This window comes from Amphibalanus amphitrite, unplaced genomic scaffold (genome assembly GCF_019059575.1).
Source record: "Amphibalanus amphitrite isolate SeventyFive unplaced genomic scaffold, NRLGWU_Aamphi_draft 000048F_arrow, whole genome shotgun sequence".
NCBI classification, from domain to species: domain Eukaryota; kingdom Metazoa; phylum Arthropoda; class Thecostraca; order Balanomorpha; family Balanidae; genus Amphibalanus; species Amphibalanus amphitrite.
In genome coordinates, this window is record NW_024881544.1 from 262,875 (window position 1) to 289,558 (window position 26,684).

General features: G+C 48.4%; 2 protein-coding genes across 7 annotated transcripts in view; one reads left to right on the top strand and one right to left on the bottom strand.

The window, feature by feature from the left end:
- LOC122377624 (basigin-like) overlaps nucleotides 1-5,621 on the bottom strand; it is a 25,215-nt gene extending 19,594 nt beyond the window's left edge. Inside the window, exons 1-3 of one of the 3 annotated variants that reach the window (XM_043357879.1) lie at nucleotides 5,525-5,621; nucleotides 2,043-2,165; nucleotides 1,158-1,442 (exon numbers count right to left, since the gene is read on the bottom strand). In XM_043357879.1, the coding sequence (XP_043213814.1) occupies nucleotides 1,158-1,442; nucleotides 2,043-2,100 (343 nt within the window). In that variant the 5' untranslated portion in view covers nucleotides 2,101-2,165; nucleotides 5,525-5,621. Of the gene's footprint in view, nucleotides 1-1,157; nucleotides 1,443-2,042; nucleotides 2,166-2,797; nucleotides 2,900-5,524 lie in introns of those variants that run through there. The other 2 variants (XM_043357880.1, XM_043357881.1) reach the window with 2 other exon arrangements.
- Nucleotides 3,379-15,671, top strand: LOC122377625 (proteasome inhibitor PI31 subunit-like). 4 transcript variants are annotated; one of them, XM_043357882.1, is made up of 7 exons: nucleotides 3,379-3,418; nucleotides 10,836-10,995; nucleotides 11,753-11,905; nucleotides 12,585-12,698; nucleotides 13,203-13,345; nucleotides 13,984-14,097; nucleotides 14,689-15,671. In XM_043357882.1, exons 2-7 carry the CDS (start codon nucleotides 10,858-10,860, stop codon nucleotides 14,840-14,842), a joined length of 816 nt encoding a protein of 271 aa, XP_043213817.1. In that variant the 5' UTR covers nucleotides 3,379-3,418; nucleotides 10,836-10,857; the 3' UTR covers nucleotides 14,843-15,671. The 4 variants fall into 4 exon arrangements, with proteins under 4 accessions (XP_043213817.1, XP_043213818.1, XP_043213820.1 ...); XM_043357883.1 differs by lacking the exon at nucleotides 3,379-3,418 and adding an exon at nucleotides 9,183-9,387; XM_043357885.1 differs by lacking the exon at nucleotides 3,379-3,418 and adding an exon at nucleotides 9,391-9,427.
- Nucleotides 15,672-26,684: the final 11,013 nt, after the last annotated feature.

A 26,684-nucleotide genomic window follows, 5' to 3' on the forward strand; every position in this document is an offset into this window, starting at 1 on the left:
AAATCTCGATTCTTGGCACAGAGCAAAGGTATATGCCACGTCAAAATTAGAACGATTAAAGCCATTACACTGCCTCACTCTCAGAAATTAGTAGCAGCCAAACGTAAAACAACAACTAACGGTAGTTAAAAATAGGCAGCACAAAACAAAACGAGGAAGTACACAAAAAAAATGATAGCAATAGTATATCGTTGATATAATGGTTAAAAATTAGATGAACTCAAACTGGTTAGCTATGGGTAACGGGGATGAGATTCAACCTCTCAGACGAAAAGTAGGTGTAACCAAAATGGCTCCGACCTCAGACGAAACTTGGGAGCGGATGGCCACGCATTCCAAAAACCGAAATCACTGGCCCAAGCGGTTCTGAGGACATCACAAAAAACAAACCTGGCTTTGGGTCACAGCACACCCAGAAAACACATCACTAAGCACCAACGCATAGCTGCTTCTCTGTCAGGGGCTCGTCTAAAGACCACTCAAGTAAGAAATAAAGCAAGATATAACCATAGTGAATGACGAAAAAAAAACGTTTATTATCAATTTAGCTCGAGTGCTTGAATGGACGGATTGACAGAGCCGGACCTCACGCCAAGCAGAACTTGTTGCGTAGGACCCGCCCCCTCCGTACGATAGGGCAACTCCAGGTAACGGGAAAATTTAGGTGCCAAAGTTAAGCGTGGCCATCAAAGCTTGACAAGGTCTGTCCACTCAACTGACTTCAACTGGCTGCGGCTGCTCCTACTAACCGCAGACTATCCCCGTCAGGGCGGTGTTTCACGGGACGCTGCTACCATGCTGCTATCAAATTGCGCGAGCTGACGTCACACTTGTGGTAGTGTTGGAACAATGGGCCTATTGATGTTTCCATGGAAACACAATTTGACACGTGTAAAAGCAGCGTGCTGCTATCACCGGTGAAACAGGGCCCTGGAGTCTCAAATATCGGGCGCTGGAGTGACTCGAAGCCGGGCTCTCACCACCAGAATTCCAACACCTTACCAACCGAGCTACGAGACGGACGGCTTGACGAGAAACCACAACTAACCAAGAAGCCTTTTAGACGAGTCCCTGTTGTTAGTGACGCTCATACCACTCCGTTGCCGTCACGGTGGTTGGTGCGGAGGGAGGGTTACTAGCGACGGTGCGCCGCTTACCGCTGATCACGATCACCTCGTGGGCATTGTCCACAAACGTGGTGCAGCTGTAGTTGCCCGAGTGGGCGTGCTGGGCGCGCGCTACCGTCAGCGTCGAGACGAGGAACACGCCGCGCTTCTCGGTGCGCACGGAGTAGCCCGAGTCGGGCCCGGACACGGGCACCGGCACGCCGTTACGGTGCCACTTGATGCGACTCAGCTCGGGCACGCGGCACGACACGACAAACTCCGTGTTCTCCACCACAAAGCGCGACGACGAGCCTGTGTAATCGGCCTCGTCGGCGCCTGCCGAAAGCGCCGCGGCCGGCCAGTGCTCCAGTCACCATCACTCATCAGGTCATGGCGTGTCAAGACATTTTAAATTCCACTTCTCAATCAGGTTGTCATTGTGCAGTGTCCTCGCGCATGTGGTTCTTGTAAAGTGATTGTGAAAATGATAGGCATTGCATTATTCAAAGAACATGAAACATCTCAGCAACAGACCAAGCAGCAATGAGCTATGCTTGTACCTTGTACCTTACATGCTTACCTTTCTAATGTTGCAATCAAGAAAAAGTGACATAATAATGATTTTATTTGAGCATTTATAAATGATGTATGCAAACATATCCACCAAACAAGCAACGTTTTTGGCATCTGTGCACATTTCAAGGAACCCCTTCAAGAGTGCATGCATATGCAGTTTTCTTCAAATTACACCATGCTTTCCCAATTGCAAAGCAGAGACTTTGGGGCAAGTGAAATAACAGCATTCCAAAGAAAAAAGTGATGGCATATATATTACGTAAGTACTATACTTCTTGAAATTCATTTAAAAAGGCATTAACATTATGCCATGACAATGATCAGAAAGACAATTCATACATTTTAAGCATAAATGCTTACCTCCATTGCTTCCAGCAATTAGTAATGAGCACAAAACACCCAAGATGAGCTTCATCATGCACCTCTCTGGTACACTTTGAATGGTACAATCCTTAGTCAAAGAAAATGTTTGAGGGAAAACACCTGAAAAATGAAAAAATTGTCAAACACAACATTATGCATTTTTAATCACACAAAACTGCAAAAGCTAATAATTAAGGTTTGTCTAAACAGACCAATGAAAACATAGGTTCTGATTGATAACTGAAAATATGATGAAATGTATTTGCATGTGGTTAAAAACTTAAGTGTGAGCTTTGCCACATGCAAAGACAAATGCCTGAAATGTTGTAACATGTTCAATGCATAACAAGGCCATATAAATGGAATGGGTCATGGGTGAGCTTGTGCTTTTGCACCCTAGGCTCGAAGTGGAATAAAAACCACACCATATTGTTACAGACCATATCAACCTAGGACATTGTATGATCATATAATGCTGAAAAATAAGGAACACTACAGATGAAAACAGCAAAACCTAATCTAACCTCAAACCTGACCTAACCTTACCTAACATAAAATAACCTTTCCTGACTTAAGATATGGTTGAATGCAACTCAAAACCTTCGTGTATAAAGTATTGTAGGTGTTGATTTGTGATCTTACTTTTCAACCTAGAGTACAGGGATTAAAAGGGTGTCTTCTTTCTTTTCATCTTCCTGCTTTGTGAATTTCTTTAGTTTTTAAAGGGTGGAAACTGAAAAAGAGGCAATTACCATGGGATGCCCAAGTAAGGTGCTCTTCATATTCTTGGAGCTTAATTATATAAATAAATATCATTTCTGTAATTCTGGAGATGGACTCTGGTGGAATAGCAAAATAATATTTACAGCATCAGTCGGGGAAACTGTGGTAAAATCTGCCATTTTTAGCAGTCTGCTATTTTTAGCAGAAATCTGCTAAAAATGGGTACGGACCTGCTAAAAATGGGTACGCACGTGACGTCATCGTACCCAAATATAGCAGATTTGGGTACGGACCCATACATAAACAGATTTGCGCACTACTTGAAGCAAATGCGCATCAAATGCCTGGCACATTCATGATGAGAATAGTGCTGAGAGTGTCCTCTTCTATTTTCTTTCAAATCCGACTATTTTTTAATAAGATATTGCCATTGGAAGATGAATGCACTGAAATTTCCTAGAAATTGGTCATTGTTTTAGGTATTTTATGTTTCTTCTATTAAGAATAGACAGAAAATAATGTTGAAAACAAAATCTAGCAAAAAAATACATAAGGTTGAGATTCATTACTAGAACAGGCCATCACTATAACAAACACAATTTGGCATGATTGGTTGACACACATGTTATCAAGGTCATACCATTGAAGGGGTAAATAGCTATGTAGGCATATTTTAATAGTTAATTTAGCCGTTTATGTGGTTTGTTAAGATGACCCTGGCCACAGTGTTTCTTATAATGGTAAATTTGGCACATAGCATTGCCTGGTTTTGTTCAAACAGCAGCTTATGCCCTGCTGGGTCTTGGCACGACTTTTCAACCTTAATGGTTAGGATGTCATTTTAGTGGTTTAATAATCCAGTTTGGTTAAAAATGTTACCTCCATCTTATTCTCCAGACTTTAAAGTGTATGTAATGACCAGCTATTTTGAATCAAGACAATTCTTTTTTGGGAAATGAGTAGAAGTTTGGCACAGTCTAGCAGTCAAACACGTCAGGCTGCAGGCTGGTGGTCAATTATTTACTATTTTTTTTCACATGTTTTGTTCCTCAAGATGAGTATTATTTTCAAAAATCAACATCAAATTGCCAAACCTAAAAAAACATTGGTGTGGGTGTGTGTTTATTTGTTGATCATTATCATTGCATAGTGATTGCGTGACCAGATGAATATTGAATGTTGCATGGTGTGAGTCTATCACAGATCTTACGAGGGCCATATGGGTAATGGGGCTTCACGGTTTAAGAATCTGATGTTATTTCTGTATGTGTCTGCATGCTTTTGCCTGTTTGAAATGCATACTGTCTCTGTCTTGTCTGGACGTGCTAGGACTTAGTAAACTTTGATATGTGGGGTACATGATGACACGTATTGCAGTAATCAGACTGTTTTCAAGAAACCTTCCACACTTATGAATGCTGTAAAAAGCTCTCTCCCTCGCTCTCTGTCTCGGTCTCGGTCTCAGTCTCGGTCTCGGTCTCGGTCTCGGTCTCTGTCTCAGCCTGGTCAACTGTGCCATTGCCTTAAGATGGTGCTGCTAGGCAACAGTGTACTGCCTCCTCTGGTGGATGGAGTGGGCGTGGGGTGCCAAAGCTCAGTTATACATGTACATTTCACCATTAATCAGTAGATGCATAGATATATCTTCTGCTATTTTTAGCAGATGCAGCTGCTAAAAATAGCAGTTTCTAATAATATTTGGGGCTTCCTGAATCAGCAAAATTTACAGCATTGTTCCTTAAAGTTTTTAGGCAAATGATAGGTTCATTTGAAAATGTGAGAATTGTAGTATAGACATTGCATGCAAAATAGTGTGTTTCTGAGTGAAAGATGAATGTTTGACCAGTTTTCAAACAGTACTTTTTACCGTACCCATTTTTAGCAGATTCGTACCCATTTTTAGCAGAATTCTGCTAAAAATAGCAGACTGCTAAAAATGGCAGATTTTACCATAGTTTCCCCGACTGGCATATGATCACATCAAATATCAATACACTGGATATGGATTGAATGAGTGCTTCTCCAGAGTTTGGGAGGCCCTGGCCTTGATTCCTGGTGACCAAAGCCGTAAATAGGAGGTAGAATGGTTAGCTGTTTGTTTACATAGGTGACTTTGACAGATGACGTCAGCAGGTGTCTAACAATCTTCCCCAATATTAATCTTCCAAGGATTTTATACTATAAGGCAAATTGATGTTAACCTTTAGGCTCCCTTAGAGCCTAAAAAAGATAATTTACTGAACAGCAAAGTCATACAAATCGACAAAACCTTGACACCCGTGACGTCATCTGTCTCCTGAGTCCTGACCCTGAGCCCTCCTTATGTGGCAGTATAGAACCGTAACCCCCTGCTGATGACAGCCAGCCCCAGGACCAAGCTAATCTACAGCTGCGCCACTAGGAATAAGGCTCTTGGAAGTCGAAATTGATGTCACTAATAATTATGGATATGGGAGGAACCTCCAGTAACAGTGCAACAAAAAAGTATTGCAGAGGGCAGCAATTCAGTACACAGACAGTTAATGAAATGAAACAAATGAACCCATTGAAAGCCCAAAATGAGGCCAGAATGAAGCTCATTATCAACTTCGCACGAGGACGACTCTGACGAGCAGAGCCAGAGCTTGAGCTCGATGACGAAAAAGTGGTGCCTGACCAAATTGAAATTAGTCATTATCGCCAGTGGTACCGAAGCCATCCCTGGACTACTTAAAAGAGGATTAAGGCAAAGAACAATTCAATAAGAGACATTTCACCTTCTATCGATCCACGATTCACACGCTCAGCACAACACGCCGCCACCCCTCAGCACACACCCAAAGGAAAACAGCGGTTTGTAAACATTCGCTGAAAACTTTCCAGAGCCACAAATGAAACAGCTGCGCAAGTATTGGAAAATATTTAGATGCATTGAAAAAGTCTGCACAGGCGAATTGCAAACAATTATTTTTAACTTTTAAAAAGAAAGCAAGAAAAACTTACAAATCACTCAAGGTAAAAAATGTCGAAGTCTTCATGAAAAAATGGTATTCATCGTTTTCACCTCTATAATATTGTCGACAAAAAGGAATTGCTTGTTTCAGAAATTTGCGCAGCTCTAAAGTAGTCTTTACACCACAGCCAAACCAAAACTACACAATTTGAAACCGATAAAAATAATGCCCTTCACCTATCGAACTGCTTTTAGCTTTGCATCATAGTTTTCTTATTTTTGGTTGACCTTGTCTAATTTGTATCCAAGCAAAACGTTGCAAACTCATTTCCAACGGCACTGACAACATAACTCAGTTGGGCAAACTAGGCGGCGGGAATCAAAATATGGAGGCATCAAAATATTGATTCTAGTGGGCGGAGCTTTGACCATATATGGGCATACGTGCAGACCATCACAGAAACGTCAATTCTTCAGCAACCGGCTACAATTTCAAGATAGTTTCTTCACAAAATGAAGAGCAACGTTGAAGCTACCCGCCAGGCACGAAACAATAGCCCTAACCTCTTAGGTTAGTTTAGGAAAGCGTCTTGAAAATAATCAAGATATTGATTCATCACGGCGGCTAATCCCGGCGAGAATCAATATTTTGATTCCGCAAACAGCTGGCTAATCATTATTTTGATTCTGAAATCAGCTGGTTTATCAATATATTGATTCTGCGAACTGACTTTCTGCAGACGTACTTCACTCTTCAAATTGATTTATGGAACGTTTCTTGTGTGCAAATAATGCAAATTCAATAAATTCATGAAGATATTATCAGCACAGGATCGTGTAATTTTTTTCTAGACCTTATTCCCACGGTAGACCAGGGATTTTCAGCACTCACCCTGGCTCCCTGCTCAAAGCTGCAACCCTTCGAGGGAATGCGTGAAGGGAGCCGTGCTGACCTTTGTATAGGGGTTGTACTGAGTCGGAGCCGGAACCGAAGCCCGACCATTTTACTCGGAGCCGGAGCCGGAGCTGGAGCCGATTTTTTCCTCCGGAGCCGAAGCCGTCTGACATTTTCACGGCTCCACATCCCTGCTTTGTAGCATTGATTTTGAGTAAAAAAAAGTTAACTTATCGTCTTTCACGTGTTCATGAATGTGTTTCTACGCATCTGTATCCCGTCCCATTTCTGTGGAGTACAGTAAGAGATATTTCGCCGAACAATATACTCAAGCCCGTTGCACAAATTGCACAATTTGAATGAAAATATGATACACGGATGTATTTGCATTCGCAAATAATACGATGATATTCATAACACATTTCACAAAGATCCCTGCAATTGCCACACATTTGCCATCACAAAGCCCTGTCGTTGATGCTCACATCCCATGCAAAGCAATACTCACTTTTAGGACACGTCTCTTATTCAATATGGCTACGCATTTGCAAAACATGCAGTTAATAATATTTGAAACTGAGACCTAACCAATAAGACATACCGTGGACAGGTAAGAAAAACAAATAAACGTCTGGAGAATGACCTCAACGTCTCGATGTTGCCTAATTACAAAGAGCAATTTTCGGTTTCGAATCAAATACATGAAATAAATATAAACAAAATTTGTACAGATACACTCAATATAGGGTTTATGATTAGCACGGCTACCTAAAACATCAATCCTGTCAGGTTGAGCCACTTATGTCCACACCCAAAGCAGGTCGCTTTGGAACACCACAAGATCCCATATTACCACCGAAAACGGTCACCAATCGGTGTACTGATCAGCATCTTCAGAACATTCTCGACCGAAAAGCAATCAGTCCTGTCTGTGTTTTGGTTCGCTTCATTTGGATAAACACGTGGCGCATTTCACCCTCAGCCCCGCCAGCCACATACACACTTCCTTACGTCATATTGTTTCTCGCTACGAGATCAAAGTTCAAAAGGTCGTGATGTAGGTAGTCTCCGCAAAGCCCGAGTCAGGTACTCCACCGGTTGGTCGGGTGCGGCCAGGTCCGCGCAACGCCGCCCTACTTCGGTCGACGCTCTGGTTGACAGGGATGGCGTTGTCATACAGTTGCCTGTCGACTGAACAGCGATTCAAGACGCCATCCTTGACCCTCTGAAGCCGATCCCCGCAACGACCAGTGTTTGAGCCTTGGTTGACCTGCAGCAAACAACAGAACAGAACACAATAATTAGGACATTTGTGGACAATAAATTAGGAAACTATATGTGCTATTATTCTATTTGTTCAGCAACTATTAATTTTAGAATATATTCAATAAAAAATTAAATACTTAATGTCACTTAAATTTCCACTGAACGCCACCAGGTGAGCCAACAACTGTCATCTCATGCAGTTATATAAATTCTGCCAAAAAAGTAGATCTGAGGCCAGTTGTACCAACAGAAAAATAGGTGGCTGCTGGATTTTTTTGTCTAAAAGTTACTACACATACAGAGCATGAACGGTACAGCCCTATCCGTTTACGTGCCCATCATGTTAACGCTCCATATGTGAAGCAGTCTTTAGGCAAAAAATTCCAGCATGCAGCTATTTGTGTTGATAAAACTGGCCTCTAAAATTAACTTTGGCATGGACAATCCTGAAAATTAACTATCCAGCATTCCCTGGACTGACGTACATTAGACACATAGGTAATTTTCTTGAAGATCACGCATAATGTAAATATGGCTTACACCATTCAGCAACTTGCTTTTGTTGCACTTACAAATTAAAGTTGTAGCAACAATTGGGTGAGTGAGACACAAGCAGAGGCTAAAACATCCAAATTATGTAAAATACTGGACATGCACTGCCCCCATTTCATGAGTCCACCCAACAATTCTATCATGTGAGACAAAACATTAGGCTTCTTGTAACTAATTTATACCGTAACTTTTAAAGGACATCATATTTCACTGAAATACTACACCTAAGACATCATTTTCAAAAAAAATATAGCTTAAAAAGACAACAGAAAAGTGAGAAGGCGTCCCGCGCCGCTGACGTCGCTACCGCGCCATGTTCCTAAAACCATCTCTTAAAACGAGTTTTCGGTAAGAAACGTTAAGATCACATGCCTGAAATTGAAAAACACACTTCAAAGTATCTTAAAATATGATCCATTGTTACTTACACTTCAGAAAAGGTCGCTTAAACAAAATAAAACCGGGAGCACTACGTTGCATCCAAACACCCACGACGCCGGCGCGAAATGGCGGGAACCGGAAATCGTGGCTAGATACAAAGAAAAAGAATATTTCTTATAAATGAATTATACAACTAAATAACGCATTTTTTATTTTCTTTTAGACCAAATTATGAAAAAATTACAAAGGTTCGTCGTTAATGATAAACAGAGCAAGTTTTAACAGCACGTTTTTGTTGAATTATGGCGGCGAAATCTTTATGCCATCCGTAAAGGTACGCGCGACAAACGGCTGATAGCCATGCAGCGAAAAATTGAAGCGGGGAAGTTTTTTGAATTGACTTGTCGAAAAATCTCGCCGTCATGGGGGTTATTTCCGCCGTAACGGGTCGTCTGAAGGTGGGAACGTCCCAAATTGAATCAAAATATTGATTCTATGCCCATATATGGTCAAAGCTCCGCCCACTAGAATCAATATTTTGATGCCTCCATATTTTGATTCACGCCGCCTAGTTTGCCCAACTGAACTGACAAGTAGGTACATTCTTCGGCGCCAATGTGAACATCATTTTCAGTAGGGAACTTTTCAAGGTCATGCATCTTGTAACGCTTCTTTTCAAGGCCCTTTTGTTTTGCATTTTGCATCTAATTTGAATTGTGCATGTTTTGCACGGTTATTGGCGGCAGTGGTCTTTGGCATTGGTGAGGTCTTAGTTAGGACCGCCGGGTTCTTTTGCGCGGCGTAATTAGGTCGCCGCCCTCCTCGCGAGGCGTATATTTGCAATTTGCATCCAGTAACCTTTTGCACCCTGTTCTGAAAATTGTATAAAAACCACACTATTTGCATTGCCACAGGCACAATCCATATCAATATCATGATAGCATGATATAGAGATCAACTTAGAAAATCAAAATTGGCATGTGATCCAGACTGAAAAAATCATTGTTACCATCGACATGTCCAGGAAATGGGCATATTGCTGCAAAATTTTGGTGCAGGGTTCAGCATAACTGCGCCAAAATTTCGTTGCACGAACGGACGAAGAACTTTTGGCACAAGCGGACAATTTTAGAAGTTTTGGTGTAAGACAACAAGACCTTACCTTATCTAACTTCACTCTCCTCGGGCTCCTAGCCGCTGAAATTATGTTTGGAGTGGAGTTTACCCGTGTGAGGTACCTAACTGGTGTTGCAACCAGTCTTTAAGTGGGGTTTCGTAGGGCTTGAGAAGACTGATCGGATTACTTGGCCCGAAGAACCTGCCCATGCCCTGTACGAAATGTAGTGTGCCCTAAGCCATTACGTGCTTGAAGTAGTTTGTTCGCGGATTTGTCAGAAGAGAAACACAGAAGTTCGGAGTGCAGTACAGTATGATGATAGAAGTTCAGTGCTCCAGATGATTGTCTTTTATCCGGTGCTGGTGTAATGTTGAGTGATATTCCCGATATTGATATGTCCTGGAAATGGAATTGAATGACATCATACCGCACTGCTTATTTAAAACGACCGCTGCAGAAGGCCGCGGTAAAGGGGAACGAGCTAACCCGGGGTCCTCCGCAGATGTGCGCAGCATCACGCATGCGCACAAGAAAGCCGGGCAGCTGGCAGCACAGCTTGCCGTGATCGTTTCAGGGAACAGGGCTGAAGGCTCTGTACCCGATAGGAAACGGGCAAAGTGACAACGGACTACAGAGTGTCGCAAATCAGGAGAAGTTGAGGGCGGCGGAGAGCGTGCTCTTTCGCGCTCGCTCTTTCTTGTATGACTCACAACGGGGGCCACCTGACTGACGTGGTGTTGCACGCATGAAAATGCAAAACTTTCGTTCATTCTCTTTCGTTTGAGGTATCATTTGTCCTAATCGGTGGCATAGCACTGTCACAGGACAAAAAGGAAAAAAAGCTTTGAGACTTATGGGACACCCTATATTTGGTTGGCCTGACCAGTTGATAAGTGATAACCTTTCCCATTGGTTTGCTCTCAGTTGCTGATCTCAAGCCGGTGCAATGGCCGACCCGTTTTTCGGCCTGGAGCTGGTGCACGTGGCACACAGAGAGGCGCTGCAGCGGCCGGCAGACGCCGCGATGCTGTTCGTGCATTGGACGCTGGCCTCGTCCGGTCTGCAGGCCGAGCACCCCGCCCAGGTCAGACGGAGAGACGGGGTGGCCGATGGACGCAGGGGTAGAGGTGGAAGGGAGGGGCTGCGCTGACACGGGACAGTGGTAGGGAATAGGGATGGGTTAGAGTGACGGACCAGCCGCGGTAATCAAAGGCCACGTGGGTTGTGGTATTGGTGGTGCAGATCTACTATGTATATGGGATGTCGCCTGTCGGTGGGTGGGGACAGGGTTGGTTGGTTAGGGTACGAGACTGTGCCGTGGTGTGTCGGGTTGGGTTATAGCTGGGCTGACAGGTCAGTGCACTGTGATCGGGACGGGGTGAAGCCAGGCTGACGTGACGGCCCCTGGTGGGAATGGGGTAGGGTGGGGCCGATGAGACAGTGATTTGGTAGAGATTAGTAGAAGAGAACCGGGCCGATGGGACAGCGTCGTGGTAGGAACGGTATGGGGTGGTCTTTGGGGCCTTTTCGTTGTCGGACCCTCTTGGATGGATGTCGCTAGGTCTGGCATCGTGCTAGCAGTGTCGATCTTAAATGCGCGAAGGTATCTGACGATATTCTATGGTTCATTATATTTAGGTGCCCAACGGCTACTACTTGGCTTCTATTGAAATTGCTGTATAATGATGCTGCGACCAACTTTTCTGCTCAGCCTGGCCTGTCCGTACATTTTTCCTCTTTTTATACGTCAAATTCTTGCTCCTGTCGTGGGTTTTGAATGGCCGCCACACGGCTCACAGCACAGCCTCTGACTGTAATCCCGTCGTTCCCGCCTATCGCAGGGCATCTCGAACCAGAGTGCCTCCTCCGAGGTGCTGCCGCCCGGGTGGTCCGACCAGGAGGGCGTCTACGAGCTCAGCTACGTGGGCCGCGACCGCAGCCGATACCTGGTCAAGGCGCTCGTCGTCGAGGGACAGCTCATCACCAACATGAGCGTGAGTGTTTGCTTCCATACAGCTAGTTAGAAATCGGTGTTTGGTGTAGACTAATGATTTTATAGACTGTCGTTTGTCCTACGTGAAACATGGTCTGGTACCAAGAGTCTACCATCAGAACTTTGATTGTTGTATTGAGTTGCCGCCTCCACATTTACTGTCGGATTTACTGTCTGAGAGAAAATGTCGAGGCTTCCATAATGACGCATGATACATCTAAGACCAGTAATGCGACACTGGCTTGGAATTTGAACCGCCCTTTTCTACTGAGGGACGTATTTGGCGAACAGAAACTCTATAGCCAGTAGCTAGGCAGGTCGCTTTTGCTCGCGGAACTCTGCAACGCACACACGAACCAGTCGGACATCTTCTGCGCAGTCGGGTATCCTTTGCAATTCAAATTTCTGTGCAGCCTGGTATGTGCGTTGGCGGTATTGTGTCTGCCTGGATGCGCAAAGATCTACGGACTAATGCGCATCTCATGTATATTTCTACAGTGCAGTGCACTGATCAGGGACAAACGAGGACAATAACCCAAGCATCGCCATCTACATATAGTAAGCTGCAGTTAAGCCGTTCTGTCTGGGCCTTAGGCGTTCTTATTCCTGTGACAATATGCCGTTGTGTCCCTTGTGTTTTGCCCTGGTGACCACTGACCGCTCGGTTTTTCCGTTTGTAGAAAGTCGACAGTGATGCTACTTCCGTCTTCAACAAGCCCATTTCCGAGATGGTATCGGACGACTTCAAAGATTTCCATTCCGCTTACAAGGATGTAAAAACTCTGAAAGATCAGGTAAGGGATAGTGATTATGCTTATGCAAATTACTTCCGAACTCAGCCATTTTATCGGCTCTTTTTTAGCGACAATGATGTTTTTCATTTGTTGTTGCGCTAGCTTATGTCAACTATGAGGAAATGTGTCAACATGACTCTCACGTGCTGCTTATTTTCGTATTTGCGAACACTTGCACGTATATCTTCAATGGAAATTAAATAATTTTGGGTCATTTTGGTCATTCTTAGACTTGCTATCTATGTGTTTGCATTTCTGCGAGGTGAAGTTTGAAAAGGCATTTAATTGCCCAGTGGATATCTACATAGGAGCATGGGACAAATTTTAAGAAGGGTTAGTAGCATCCTCGAGCCCTTTTTAGAGTTAATTGATTGCTCAGTAGTTCACAAACTCACTGACGTCCATAATGGTCACTGAAGATGAGTCTTATCCGTTGAATCGTACCACTCTGCTGTCAATCTGACTGTGACCGGTGACTGTAATGCGCCACCCCACCTCCCCCAGATCACCCAGGAGCTGGTGGAGGCTCTGGCCCCTGGATTCCGCAGCCTGCGCGTGCAGGATCGGAGTCCCAGGAGAGGCTCGTCGCAGGAGCGGAGGATGTCGGAGCCGGCCGTCGATCCGCTCCGGGTCCCCGGATACGGCAGGTGACTGGTCAGGGAGGGGATAGGGGACAAGCCAGCGTGTGGGGACACCACCAACCATGTCGTTGGTGGTGACGACACATACCTTGCTCTCGCTTGCAAATGCGAACACTAGTTGCACTCTAGTTACTTGGCTCATTTTCAACGGTAAAAAGTTAAAACAGTTGGTGTTGGTCTTATTGAAGTAGCAAGTTACCCTTTACGTGCTTTGATACTGAAAAGGGGCATCAAACTCCCATGAAATTGATAGCCGTAACTCTTGTACAGATAACTCCTGTTCAGAACAAACGTTTATGAAATCGAGGTATTTTATCTCTCCGTCATGTCCACTGCCTCATTCCCTTTTCTGAAATCCATATGCTTACGCTGTTCCGTAATCTCCAGTGTGTCTTATCGTGTCTCAGTTCGTGTCCCGCCGTATAACCCCATCACGGGTGAAACTTTGTGCGGAACTGGGAGGGCCCGGACGCAGCAAATCCGCCGCTGCCCTAGCGGTGACCTTGACCTCTGCGGTCTGTTGCGGCTCCAAAGCCAAGCCGGTGTCGAATTTGGAGAGCTCGGGCCCTCCCAGCTCGGCACAAAGTTCCACCTATGAACCCCATTGTTAACCAGCACGTTCACGCCTGTTGTGCCCTGGCCAGTGATCGGCACAGCCACCCGCTGGCGGTGGGAGGCGCCGACCTGGACCCGCTGGGCAGAGGTCTCGGTGGAGGGATGCTGATGGACCCCCGGCGGCCGCCCGTCACCAACCTGCCGTGAGTGTCTGGGCGCGTTTCGCGCCGTGAACCTATGCCACTCTTTGGGTCTGTCTGAATGACTGACCCTGGGTCGAGCTGATGATCCCTCATTGATGATGGCTTAGGTAAATTTGTTTTTTAGTTTCGCTCACGAATTCCAAACTGTGCATCGGGTTCGAATTGAGCTAGTACTAAACAGTGTGTCAAATTAACGCAATTTAGAACAGTTTTTCCTGTCATATCTAGTTGATAGCTCCATAAGAATCCAGATACATAAGCATATTTTCCACGTAGTGTAGACTCGTGTCTGGAACACAGCGCCCTCTATTTCTCCGCCGCGTCGTCTCGTACTCAGACACCACATACCAGCCTAACCTACTGCCCCTCGCACATTTCCATCTGACGACATACCAACCGTTCTTCAACCGTCAATCGCCAAACTTTCACCCGACCCACGTCTGACCCCACCTTGTGGCCTCGCTTGACGTAGACCTAATGTGACTTAACCCAACGTATGCCCGACCTGAACCGCACCTGACGACTGACGCACGCCTGACCCAATCTTCTCCTGGCCTGACCCACGCCTGACCTACCCCGTCTCGTCTGCAGGCCCGGTGTGCCTCCTGGCGCGCGGTTCGACCCGTTCGGCCCGCCGGGACTGGGGCCGGGCCCGGGCGGCCGGCCGCGCCCCCGGCACCCCGGCGAACCGGACCCCGATCACCTGCGCATGCCCGGCTCAGACTACGACAACATGTTCATGTGAGCGGCAAGAGACGCCGGCGGCTGGAGCAGCGAGACTCCCAGTTCCTACGCAGGCAGGAGAGCCGTCTGACAGTGATGGTAGTAGCAATACTCACGCCCCGGCACCTGCCTGCTCATTCCGTGTGCGCGGCGGCAGAGGCGCGTAGGCTTAGTGCTGTGAAACCCAGGCTTGTTGGAGCAGACAGAACCAAGAGAGATGCTTAGTCGACTGGGCAGTGCCTATCGCGCCGCTTCAGAGCAAGGAAAAGTTATTGCTGAGAAAGTGATGATTACAGATTATATGATAATCACAGTGCCCTTGCTTGCTTCCTGACGTAACGTAACTTTGCTCTTGTTCTTCATGATTTCTTTGCTAAACTACAGCTTTATTGTAAACGGTGTCTTTTAACATGTAAGGCTTATCATGCTCTACAAGTAAGAATTATTTCTTTGCACTGTAGAATAATTTTTGTTGAAACAGCAGGACGCTGTTATGTTCAACTTTTCATCACGTAACTATGGACTACGAGCGCAAGATCTGTGCCATCGGAGAAAGACTTACATATCTGTGTGATACCTCTTCCACTTGCGCTTGCCTGCCTTCTAGCTATTCATAGACTTTGTGCTGCCACATTGCTTTGCTCGGATGTCCTGATACCGTGCAGTGATCTGACCATTAGGATGTGGTCAGCTGCAGTAGAAGTGCCCGCACCAGACGCAGTAGCAGTAGCTGTAGATCTTAGAGGTGCAGTGACGCCGAATACGTCTGAGTGGACTAACTGTGTGCTGCTGGGAATTGAGTGCCGACTGTGCCAGTGAGGTGTGAGCTCGATATACACAGGTCTGTGATAGTTGCGCGAGTTTAGCCGACTCCTGCGAGGATCTCCTTCAAACCACGAGGTCGTGAAAATGCTAAATGTGAAGGATCAGTGGTCACCCTAAGCTGCGGCTTTCATTCGGCCAGATCCGCGGTATATCGAATATCTAGCGTATAACACGACTGTTATCCTATCCAGGTTATCGGGTTCCCGCCGCGCGCTGGTAGCGCTGCTCCAGCACAGAAGTGGCGCGGCGGGCGGGTCTGCACGGTGCCGGGTGCACAGTGGATCTCGGGGACTTCTGTTACGGTTTGCCCAACGCTGGCTGCTGTTCGGCCGTTCGGGTGTTGTTTGATCTGGGGTTATCTCCAACGCATGGTCCGTCTTGACGCAAAGCCTGGGTCTCGTGCTCCGGCCGCTAGAGCTGAGGACCCGCGGGGATGGCTCTGGCCGGCAGTATGGAGTGCCAGGAGAGGACCGCCTCTGGATCTGCCAGTATTTTCAGGAAAGACTCAGCTGGGAGAGGGCTGCCCGACAGTCTCAGTGAGGGCCAGAGTTCTACCAGCATTCGGTAGACAGGCCCGGATCGGTCTCAGTCGCCGTTTCTCTGCTCAGACACTGATCAGACGAGGGAATGTGACAGGTGCGCATGTTTCTGACCTGATTTGTACGTAATTATCTCTGAGTCAGGGATGAGGCATGCGAAGACACGGCTGCTGGGCACCTTTGCCACCTGGCGTTCTCTCACGCCGACCCGGCGCCGGTCCGGTGTTGGCTCCTTCTGCTCCCATTTGGTTAGCTGCCTGGTATTCGTGGCACTCACCGGCTTGGCCAGGACAACTCCCCCGCGGGCCGTAGTGTTTCATGACCAGCGGGCTGTAGTGTTTCATGACCGGCGAGATGACAAGCGTGTGACTCGTGCCACCATCTGACAGCCAGCGGCGCCGAGGTCCGGAGTGCCACTGACTCAGAGCGGTGGGCCAAGGTCGAGCGGAAGGAAACTCTGACTCATCATAGCCCGCCGCGCCCGCCTCTCCTCCCCGCTGGGGGTCAAAGGACGGTGGTCATTCTCGATAGATTTCAGACGGAGCGACTGACTGACGGGCCAACAGTGAGCGTCCAGAGGCCGGAGCACTGATCCTCCGTCAGTACTGGTCGAGGTGATTAAAATCTGCTCGGGTGGAGGCAACTCTCACGCGACGCATCGGCGTGATGTCTGCGGCGGAATTATCCCGGCTCAACTCCTTGTGGAACGACGGAAAAGTGTTGAACGCTCAAACATGCCAGACCTGCCAAGCACGACTGCTGTTGACACTTGCCAAGTGACATCACAAGACAGCTGCATTTCACTGGTGACTGGAGGTTGTGGAATGCGTCCTTCTACGAACACTTTGTTCTCTCACAGGAAGTCTACTTTTCGACGGAAACGGAAATCCGTTTATCTGTCTCTGAGGAGCCGTGCTCGCTATTCAGGCGTTCTTCCGGCGACTGAAGGATTCAATGAGTAATTAAATGATATCACCGACAAAACATATGCGTCATTGCACGTTGAGGACTGGGAAGGTTTACATGCATCTGCGGCTTTTTTGCGTGGATAAAAATGCTCGAGACACGTGTTGTGGCTTAGCTGCACCTGTCCTGCAGTGCTTTGCAGCCTCTATGACACTTGTGCGGTAACATAATGACGAGCATGTGGGCGGATATGGGTAAATGTGCCACTCCGCGGTCATGATGTGAGACATCATATGAAGGATTGTGTTCCGATAGGCAGGTGAAGTGTTGTAGTGCCCTACCAAGTGCCAACCTCGTGTCAGGTGGCGCTGTGTATTTTGTGATTGTTGGTGAATGGTTCATTGTTGTTTTAAGTGCCCGATTGAGTTGAGTCGTGATATCTGTTCACGTTTTACTCCAGGGCCTCGTCTAACATGTTAACTGGGGGGCAATTGCCTCCCCAGTTGAGCGGATTGCCCCCCCAGTGGCCAACATTTGCCCCCCCAGTCAACACGTGAACTTCTCACAAAAGTACCTCATCTGCAATACGTTTTTGCCAGGAGTCTTACATGGATTTAACGAGAAATATAAAATAATTTGTTCAAAAACTGTTTATGGCTACGGGAAAAGCCAGAGGTTTGTGATTTTCAGAGCTGAGAGCGCCAAGTAGCAAATTGTCAATTAGCAGCTGGCCAGTGACCCAACTCGTGTGTGCCCCCCCCCCCCCCCACACACACTCAATCAAACGCCCAACACGGATACGTATGTTTATCATTGTCTGGTGAGGGGGTAACACAATGTTAACCCGCGCCGGGCCGGTGCTCCGCTACTTCCGCGCCGGGCCGGGGGTGTCTGAACACCCCCCCCCCCCGTCTAACTCCGCTCCTGGGTCACGTAGCGACACGCGGTAAGCGGCATTCGAAAGAACGTCAAAAATAATGACGGAAACACTTCAGTCATTTTTTAGGTCAGGTCAAAGGTCATATCGCCAGAGGTCATCAAAAGTCAAAATTTGTACATTAAAAAAAAAAAATTGGAAACTGCCAACGGCTAACTCTGGAACCGATAGAGTTACAGCGCCGCTGAAAAGCCCATTCGAAAGCTCTTTTAACGCTCTTTCGCCGGTGTGTCCTCAGATTTGACATCAGGTCAACGGTTTAGCCTCCAGAAAAAACGCTTTTCTGCAAAAACTTTTGACTCAAGGAAGTGACATTTATTTTGCCAGCATCGTGTTCCTCTTGTCGAAACGCGTCGAGTTAACTATAATTTGACGTTGAAAGGTCATTTTGAAAATTTGACCTCAGGTCAAGGTCATGACCTGACTGGAAAAGGTCATGTTGCATATCAGTCGATCCGTATCGTGAAGCTGAACACATCTGCGGTGTTTTCATCGCTCTAGCATGTCTCTATCAAAAGTTATTGTCAAAAAACTAATGGGACCTTTTATGACCTGATATGACCTCAGGGTCATAAGGACAGGTCATGGGTGCCATTTTTCGGTTCAGCTTGTCGAGTTTACCTGTAACACAATGCTTGAGAGTGTTTGGAATGGCATTCGTCCAAAAAGGCGCCCTTCAATTTTATCCTATTAACTAATAATGGAGAGGTCGCAAAATTGACCTGACGTTAGGTCACCGATATCAAAATTCCGAGAGATCCATTTTTTATATACCTACTGTAACTCTCATTAATTGCTGAAAGTTTTAAGGTGATCGCTCGGTCGGTGCAGCTGTGACGCGGATTCTAACTTTTTCTGAGGTGAGGTCACTTGACGCCGTTTCTGCGAAAAACCGCAGGGTAACCCCCTTCCAAAATCCCCCGGCCCGGCGCGGGATGAAAAATAAATTTAAAAAAGAAATTTGTTAAAAAATCATGGTCTCAGGGCTGTGACGAAAAACAAGTGGCCTAAATCCGGTGATAAAACAGGATTTGGGGGTACCCTAGGTTTGGCTCTTTCAGTCTCTGCCCCCCCAGTGAAAATTCCTTAGACGAGGCCCTGTTTTACTCCGAATTTTAATGTTATCAGTGAGTGGGTCTTATATTGGAAACAACGATAGTAAGCATTCATCTTTTTATTTTAATCTCGGACGTATTCTCTATTCAACTCTTTGTGGTAGCTGTTTCAAGGTTCGAGCTTAGCACCACCGATTCTTTGTTCGCTTGCCAAATCACTGCAATCTATTCGAATTTGCATGCTTTGCTTTTACTGTGGTTTTGTCACTCCAACGATCAGCAAAGTGCCCGATTTTGTACGTTCGCTGTTGGCCTTTTTCCAGTGTTTCCCATCGCGGTAAGACACTTATGCGGCTGCGGCTATTGTCGCTGCGACCACTTCCCGCTGGCGTGCTACTATATCCCGACGGTGCGGTTTACCAAGACAGCGATCACGTGCCGCACGCCTCCGTGACGTAGATGTGACGTCACCCATCCGGCGTCTTCGGCGCTGGCTGTTCCGTGCCGGCTGAGCGCTCGGCCGAGCTGACTTCAGCGGCGCCGGACGACGCGGGCGGCCCTGACCGAGGAACCGAGAGCCGAACCCGATGCCGCCAGGGATCCGACACCGTCTCCGGGACCCCACCCGGGCACGCTTCGTGGGACCGTCCTCACAGCGGCCGAGCTGGCGATGGGACCCCTGACTGGGCCGGCTGGACCGCTGAAAAGTTCTGGCGGACTGACCAAGATGCTCAGCGGGGAAGCGATGGCAAGATCTGTTGTAGAGTGAAGTTTACGGAAGTGTTTATTGTTATGAGTCATGCATATTCGCCAAGTTCGCTAAGCCACTGCTTTTTCCGCTGCTGTCCGTCATTTTGGGCTTACGATGCTCGTCCACCGCTTTCATCCAGCCTGGACTTTCCAGCGCGTGATTTCAACGCCTACCGAACGGCGGGTCTGTTGTCGAGCGGCGAGTGTTAGCCCCAGGGTCATGCGTTTGCCTGGCTGACCTGCGACTCCACATATCAACAAGGCTGGCTCGCCTGTGAGCGCGACATGTGGATCTTCGAGCCGACAGCTCGGCGCCTGCCGAGCAGATCTGAGACTCTACGTGCGGACAGAGTGGTCTTTCCCAATAGGTACACAAGGCAATTTTCAGTGCATATACACAAGCCTTTTGGCGCCTGCAGGACGGGCCGGATTTTACGAACTGATGTGGTGGCATACACCTCACCTAATGACTTGTGCGCCCGACGGACAGGACCATGTTTTCGTGTAGCGGACAGCGTCTGGCGACCCGCACGGTGCCGCGGGCGGCGGCTCCCGGCGATAGTAGACCAAACAGTCCGATACGGGCCTGCGACCGAGATCGAGTCAACACCAGCGGCTACTTGAGCGAGCCGCCACTCGACACCGCCCGCGGGGGTCTCTGTTGGCACGAGGGTCGTCCCTCCCCAGCCCGGACCGTTATAAGGGGTGAGACACCGACCCGACGATCGAGCTTCTTGAAGTGAATCACCAAGTTCGGGTCTGGTGGAAAAAGGAGTATTTTTGGTTGGTGAAACTGAGTCAGTAATCGCATCTGCGTTTGTGCCCAAGCATGCATCCAGTTGCGGGTTGTGGGGCAGCTTTACGCTGTCAAAGGGAGCATTGGGTTGGCTCAGTGCTATCGACAACGGTTGACGATAGCGTTATCGCGTTCGCGAGAATGGAAAACAGTCCTGTTGTGTGTGCGGTGCCAAACCCATTTACGGCCGTGCGATTGGACTTCATTCTCGATCTGTCCGGGACAATAAAACATCGCTATCGGCTAGCCGGACCGACAGAGCCGTATCCGTCAGTTGACAACAGCCGGTACTGCCGTGCTCCCAAATCGCCATGGATGGGACAGAAGAAAGACGGCACGCCGCATCGCTTTGGTTCGTGAGTGGTAACAAACTACAGAGTGAAACTGGACCGCAGCCTCTGCAGGGTGAAGGTGCACAGTGCACAATGCACAGACACTGAACACCGTGAACCTTTGCTTCATCATTTCATAGGTCAAGTATCCGCGGTTCGATTATGTTAGAGGAATTTGAAAATAAATGGCACGTAGGTATTGTAGTCCATCCACAACGGCCTATAGTAATTCTGGTACGTCTTGCTTAAGTGTGGATAATGCATGCTTTTGTAAGTGTACCTAAAAGTGAACGCAACGCAATTTTATGCGTTGCACGCACCCTAGCCTTATAGAAGAGTTGCGAGCAGTCAGCAGGCATGCTTTTTATTAGTGAGTAGTGAACCAATTCAGGTAATAGTGGGGCAATGCTATAAATAATCATCTGAAATTGTGTGGCTATCCTTTCAAGCACACTCGCACGCCTACCGAGCGCCTTGCTCTGATGAACGATGTGTGCCGTTTTCTATTCATGAATGCATGATTCGACATTGGTAATTGGCGCGTTTTTATCGTGCGCTCCCCACGCGGACCGGTTGTGTCGGAGGAGGCTCACTCTCTGTAGGTGTGAAACTCGTGGGCCGCACTGGCCTTCCTGACCGCGGCGCGCTCGCCCTGGGACAGTCGGAGGCGCCTCTTTCCTGTCGGCTCCGAGGAGGGCCGCCTCCCACCGATCGGTCTCTCCTTCCCACATTCCTCCCCGGCTTCTGCTGCCGGCCGCCCCGCCTCTCAGCACAATGGCCACGCCGGCTCAGGCCCATTTTTGCCCCGCCAATGGGACATTGATGGCGGTTTCCCACCACGATAAGGTGGTGCCGGTTTGTGTGGACGTTTTTCTGCGGCGCCGCCTCGTCCCGCAAGGCCGCGCGGCACTCCGAGCCGCCCGGACCGGATACCAGTTTTCCGCGGCCGCGGCGTCTGTTCCGCCCTCTGCGGCCGCGCAGCCGAGTCGTGGCAGCGAGTTTACGCTGGCGCCGCGGTGGGCCCACACGGTACGAGCCCACACGCTGTGAGTATGGTGTGTTGAGCGGTGAGGCGAGCGGCGTCGGATCCACACCTTTACAGGAAAGGAAAGCCGGCGAGTTGTGCTGTCGTGTCTCCCCGACAGGCATTCGTCCTCCGCGACACCGCTCTTTGCGCTGTAATGGGTCTGCATGGCGTCCGCAGTCAGCTCTGTGGTTTGGCTGAGCGTCGAGAAGTCTCGTCGGACCGTCGGACGTCAGTGCTGCGCACTGAGCCTGGAATGTCTCTGATTGGACTCCACTGTTGACGGCTGACGGATTTGAGGTGACTCTACAGGTGATCTTTTGAAATATGGACAAGGAAAGGATCATCCTTCTCAGCCAACTACCGCAATCTGCAGATCGAGCCGACTGATTCGTCCCCTGCGAAACAGTCCCTCTTGTGGGCTGTGGGGCACAGACGGCAGACCACAGAACTGCTGAGGTCCCCATAGCTCCCTGCTTGAACTGTGGGCACGAACTAAAGCACTGATGTTCTCTCATCGCCCTGAGGGGACGCGGAGGTCCTCGCAGCGCATTGAGTGGGATGGTGATGTCCTTTTGGCTCCCTATATGGGGCAATTAAGTCCTCCCCATTGTGTGTGCCACGAACCATAGCGTCGTGGTTCTCCCGAACCTTCGCACGCCCCGGGATCCAGCCTCGTCAGCCTCAATACGATACTGCCAGCTCCGTGTTCTAGGAGCTTCTGCCACTTGCCGCGACCCCTTCACCCCCTGATCGACACAACACCTCTCCTCCCCCTCCATCAGGGGTCGGCTCGACACTCCCCGCCCAGTCAGCGTCTGCTCGACTGTGACGTCGACAGGGTCCCAAAGGTTAGCTGAGCCGTCACGGTCACGGCGGTAGTGTAACGGTGGGCATCACCAGGTGCGAGCAACAGTGTCCAATCAGCGACACCCGCTGGCCGCTATTCTCGTCTGCTATCTGCAATGGAAGCAATGTCTCATCTCCGTGGTCACTTTGAACTCCGGCCGTATCGTGTATAGGTACTGAATACTTTGTTCGATAGTTTATCGCACTTTGTACGCCTACCAATCATCCAATGTCCATTTCCAAATCGCCGTCGGAGGAAGACTGATGCGAAGTTCATGGGTTGTTACCGTCCGAGCCACGAGCCGGTAAAGCTGAGGTGCACGTCCCAAGGGCGTGAGTTAAAGTATGCTATCAGCTCAGCCTTGCATGCTGTTTGCTCGAATGGAACCGGAGTGTATTTGACATGATATGATAGCCGCTCGAGTCGCCTGTTGGCCCGTTCCCTCACAAACAGCCATAACATGCAAAGGCTTGGCCGGGCTGGCTATCGGCAAAGGACGACAGGACAGTCAACACACGACGGGCTGCAGTGCATAGGGACTAGGGTTGAAGCGCTCGGACTATATGTTGGCTTTGACTATGGCTGATGCCTCATTGTGTGTTGTTCTCCAGCGTAACCATGGTCAACTGTTCATGTGTTCTGGCTTGTGTTTGGGTTATGCAGTAAGTAGTTGCTACAGATATGATAACACGCAAAAAAGAACTGAGTCTGCAAAGATTTCTAATCAGCCTGGTGCCTATACTCTCGTAACATAATCTCTGTTCTGCTCCGTAGCTTTCTTATCGCCAGATCCCGGCTGAGTTGCATCAGACATCTCGCTCGATCCAGATGGTCGTACGATCTCGCTGCTCTGCGATACCATCCGAGATAAGCCTGGTGATTGGCGAGGACGTCGACTTTGTGAGTTGCGAACGTTTCAGCCAAAATAACACCTTATGGCACTACTATGAACTGCGGTTTGAATGTGTTGGCCTGTATGAAACGCGTCTTCTTCACGGAGCGGCTTAGATTTAGTTGGTCCGCTCACAGTTGCCGGATATATAAATATGAACCCTCTGAGAAGGTCGCACGGCCGGTGTATTAGGGCCCAGCTCAGACCACTAAGCCGTGCGGCCGTCACTCAGCCGACGACAATCCGCGTCTTAGAACGGAAAGTGTTTTAGTGGTTAGGGAGTTACGCTCGTTTTGCTTTGAAGTTGCGGGGTGTCCAACTCAAAGAGACAGGACGACTCTTGACACTTCCGATTCCGGCCTTAGTTCGCTATTTACCGTACGGTCGCACGTATGTATGCATTATTACCTGGCCACCTAAGAAGACTTGAGTACGGTACGGGACGCGGCTAATTCGTCGAGTCTAGTGATTCGAAATTTGGAGCAGTGTGGTTTGTCGTGCGGTTAAGAACTTTTGAACGGTGTAGGCAGACCAGTGAACTGAAAGCTAAGGAACTGTGTGGGTATTTTGTGACTCAAAACTGTGTGGAACGGACAGGCGGCCCATTTATTTAAGGTTCTGGAACAGTACGGACCGTCTATTTGAAATTGGGAACAGTGCGAGCAGCCGACCTAAGAAGAATACTCGGGCGGCGGACATTCGGGCTATTTGAAATCATGGCAACGCTGCCGAAGGTCGATTGATTCATATTTGAGACTGGAGCGGGAGGGCAGAGGAGTGACTCCCAAAGGTACGCTTATCATTTGGATTCAAGCTGTGTCATACTCACATGAGGTCTTATTTTGCTGAGTTGATTTAATTTATAGTTAGACATTCAAACCGAGTCGTCTCCCGGCTTTCGGTGTGCTTATAACATATCTAGGTACTCCTATCATTATTCACCTTTTACCTCCCTCTTGGATTCATATCACTGATGAGGCACATCTTAGAAGAGGCGGCACTGAACCTCCTGCAATTACGATATCTACGGAGAATGATGGATGTCCAAACGTCGTATGTCAGCGCTCTTTCCAGACCTAGCAAACACATAAGCACCTTATCTCGTGTCACGCGCCGTTGATTGTTTTTATACACCTACTCTGGTTGATCCTGCCTGGTCCCCAGCTACAGTTAATAACCTCCATGACAACTATCCTAGCCGACCCGTCGACCCTCAGGGACCTAACACCTCCCTCACGGCACGGGACTGACCCCACCAGCTGGGTGGTCGGAGCTGAGCGGCCGGAGCCCACTGCCAAACCGTGACACCAGTTCCGTGACCGTGTGACTACTGGGCCAACACAGTCCTGGCGCTGCAGACTGCCCTTACACCCCACTATTTGGTATTTCAAGGAAATAGTCACGAAGCATAGTGCTGATGTTTTTAACGTTACTTGTAGGGATTACGTAGCAATGATTTTATCTTCCGAGGAGATGTCTACATACGCTAGACGTTCCCGGATTGTTATACGGGTGCCGTGCCCCTCTGAACCCCGGCTGGCTAGATGCACGTCCTTAGGCACGTGCTCAGATAAGAAGAGAGTCTCATCTTAACAAGAGAGGAAGGATGAGGACCTAAGTCAATGTTTCGACCTCAAATACGTATGCATGTTTATTACCTGAAGGCAAAGGGCCTTTAGAAAATAAGATGTGCTCAAAAGGCACGAACATTAAGTCTCCAGCAAACACATAAAAATGAGCGAGAGAGTGCTCTCGGCATACCAGTCATTTTTTGCTATGACGTCTCATGCATATCAGCTTCACCAATAGAATGATGAACCTTTTGAAACTTTGGAATCACCGGTGGGGACTAAAACGTCCAACGCGGCGCCGGGATTATTGAGAGCTTCAAGTCAGAGGGTATGTATGACAAATTTTGTTTGTTTGCTTGTTTTGTAAGGGGCTTAAGCTCATTCGGCCTGAAACAGCAGACACCGTCCCGATGGGACGGGAATGTCCCGTTGGCACAGTCCGCCCTGCCGCAACACGGTCACCCCGAAGAGGGTGTTGTCCAACGAGGACTGTCTTGTCCTGGTCTTGCGGAGAGGACACCTGTCTTGTCAGGTGACAAGTGCCCAGTGGCCAGTCTCATAACAGTCGCGTTTACATAGCATTTTTGACGACTACGAGGCTCTAGCCCAGTTATTTTGCGATAATTTCGACGCAGTAATCTTTGTATATTTAGAAGGGATTATTTCGTAAATTGTAAATCACCATTCGCAGCTTTTGCAACATAACGGGCGGAGCTATAAGCTTGCAACAATCCCTATGTAAACGCGGCGAACGACAAAACTCCACTAAACCGCGAGTGCCGGCAGCTCAGCAGACGGACACCGGGCGGCGTGGCACCGACCCCGCCCTCGGCCGGCGAGGTCACGTGACCGGCCGTCGCCCCAGGCTGGGGTCAGCGTAGAAGAGGGTGACCTGTCACCGGGCGGAGACGGCCGACGCACCACGGAGGTCTCGGGTGTTCTGATATGGCACACGCGGGCGCAAGACACCATACGAGACAGGGACTCGGAGGAAGACTGACATAGGGCATATCAAAGTGCGAACTCGAGGGACATTCCATTTTTACACAATGGTCACCAATGACCACGGACCAGCTGGAGCAGTCCGCGCGGGTTCAGCTTCGTGAGTGACAGGCAGACTATCGTCACTGGGCAGTGGCCACTAGGACCAGTAACTATCCAGTGATTCACATCACCATCGGCACCGACCGTTTTGACTAAATCCGACCGTTTTTACCCCACCTGTGCGTGGAACGACGCAGCGGGCCCTCTCGAGTGGAAGCAGAACCGAAAACGTTCACTTGACAAGTGACAGGTCACCGGAGGAAGGAGGTTCAGCTCATGCGACATTGGAACTGAAAATACCTTTGGGAATGTGGTAAAACGAGGACGAGGATATGAAATGCAG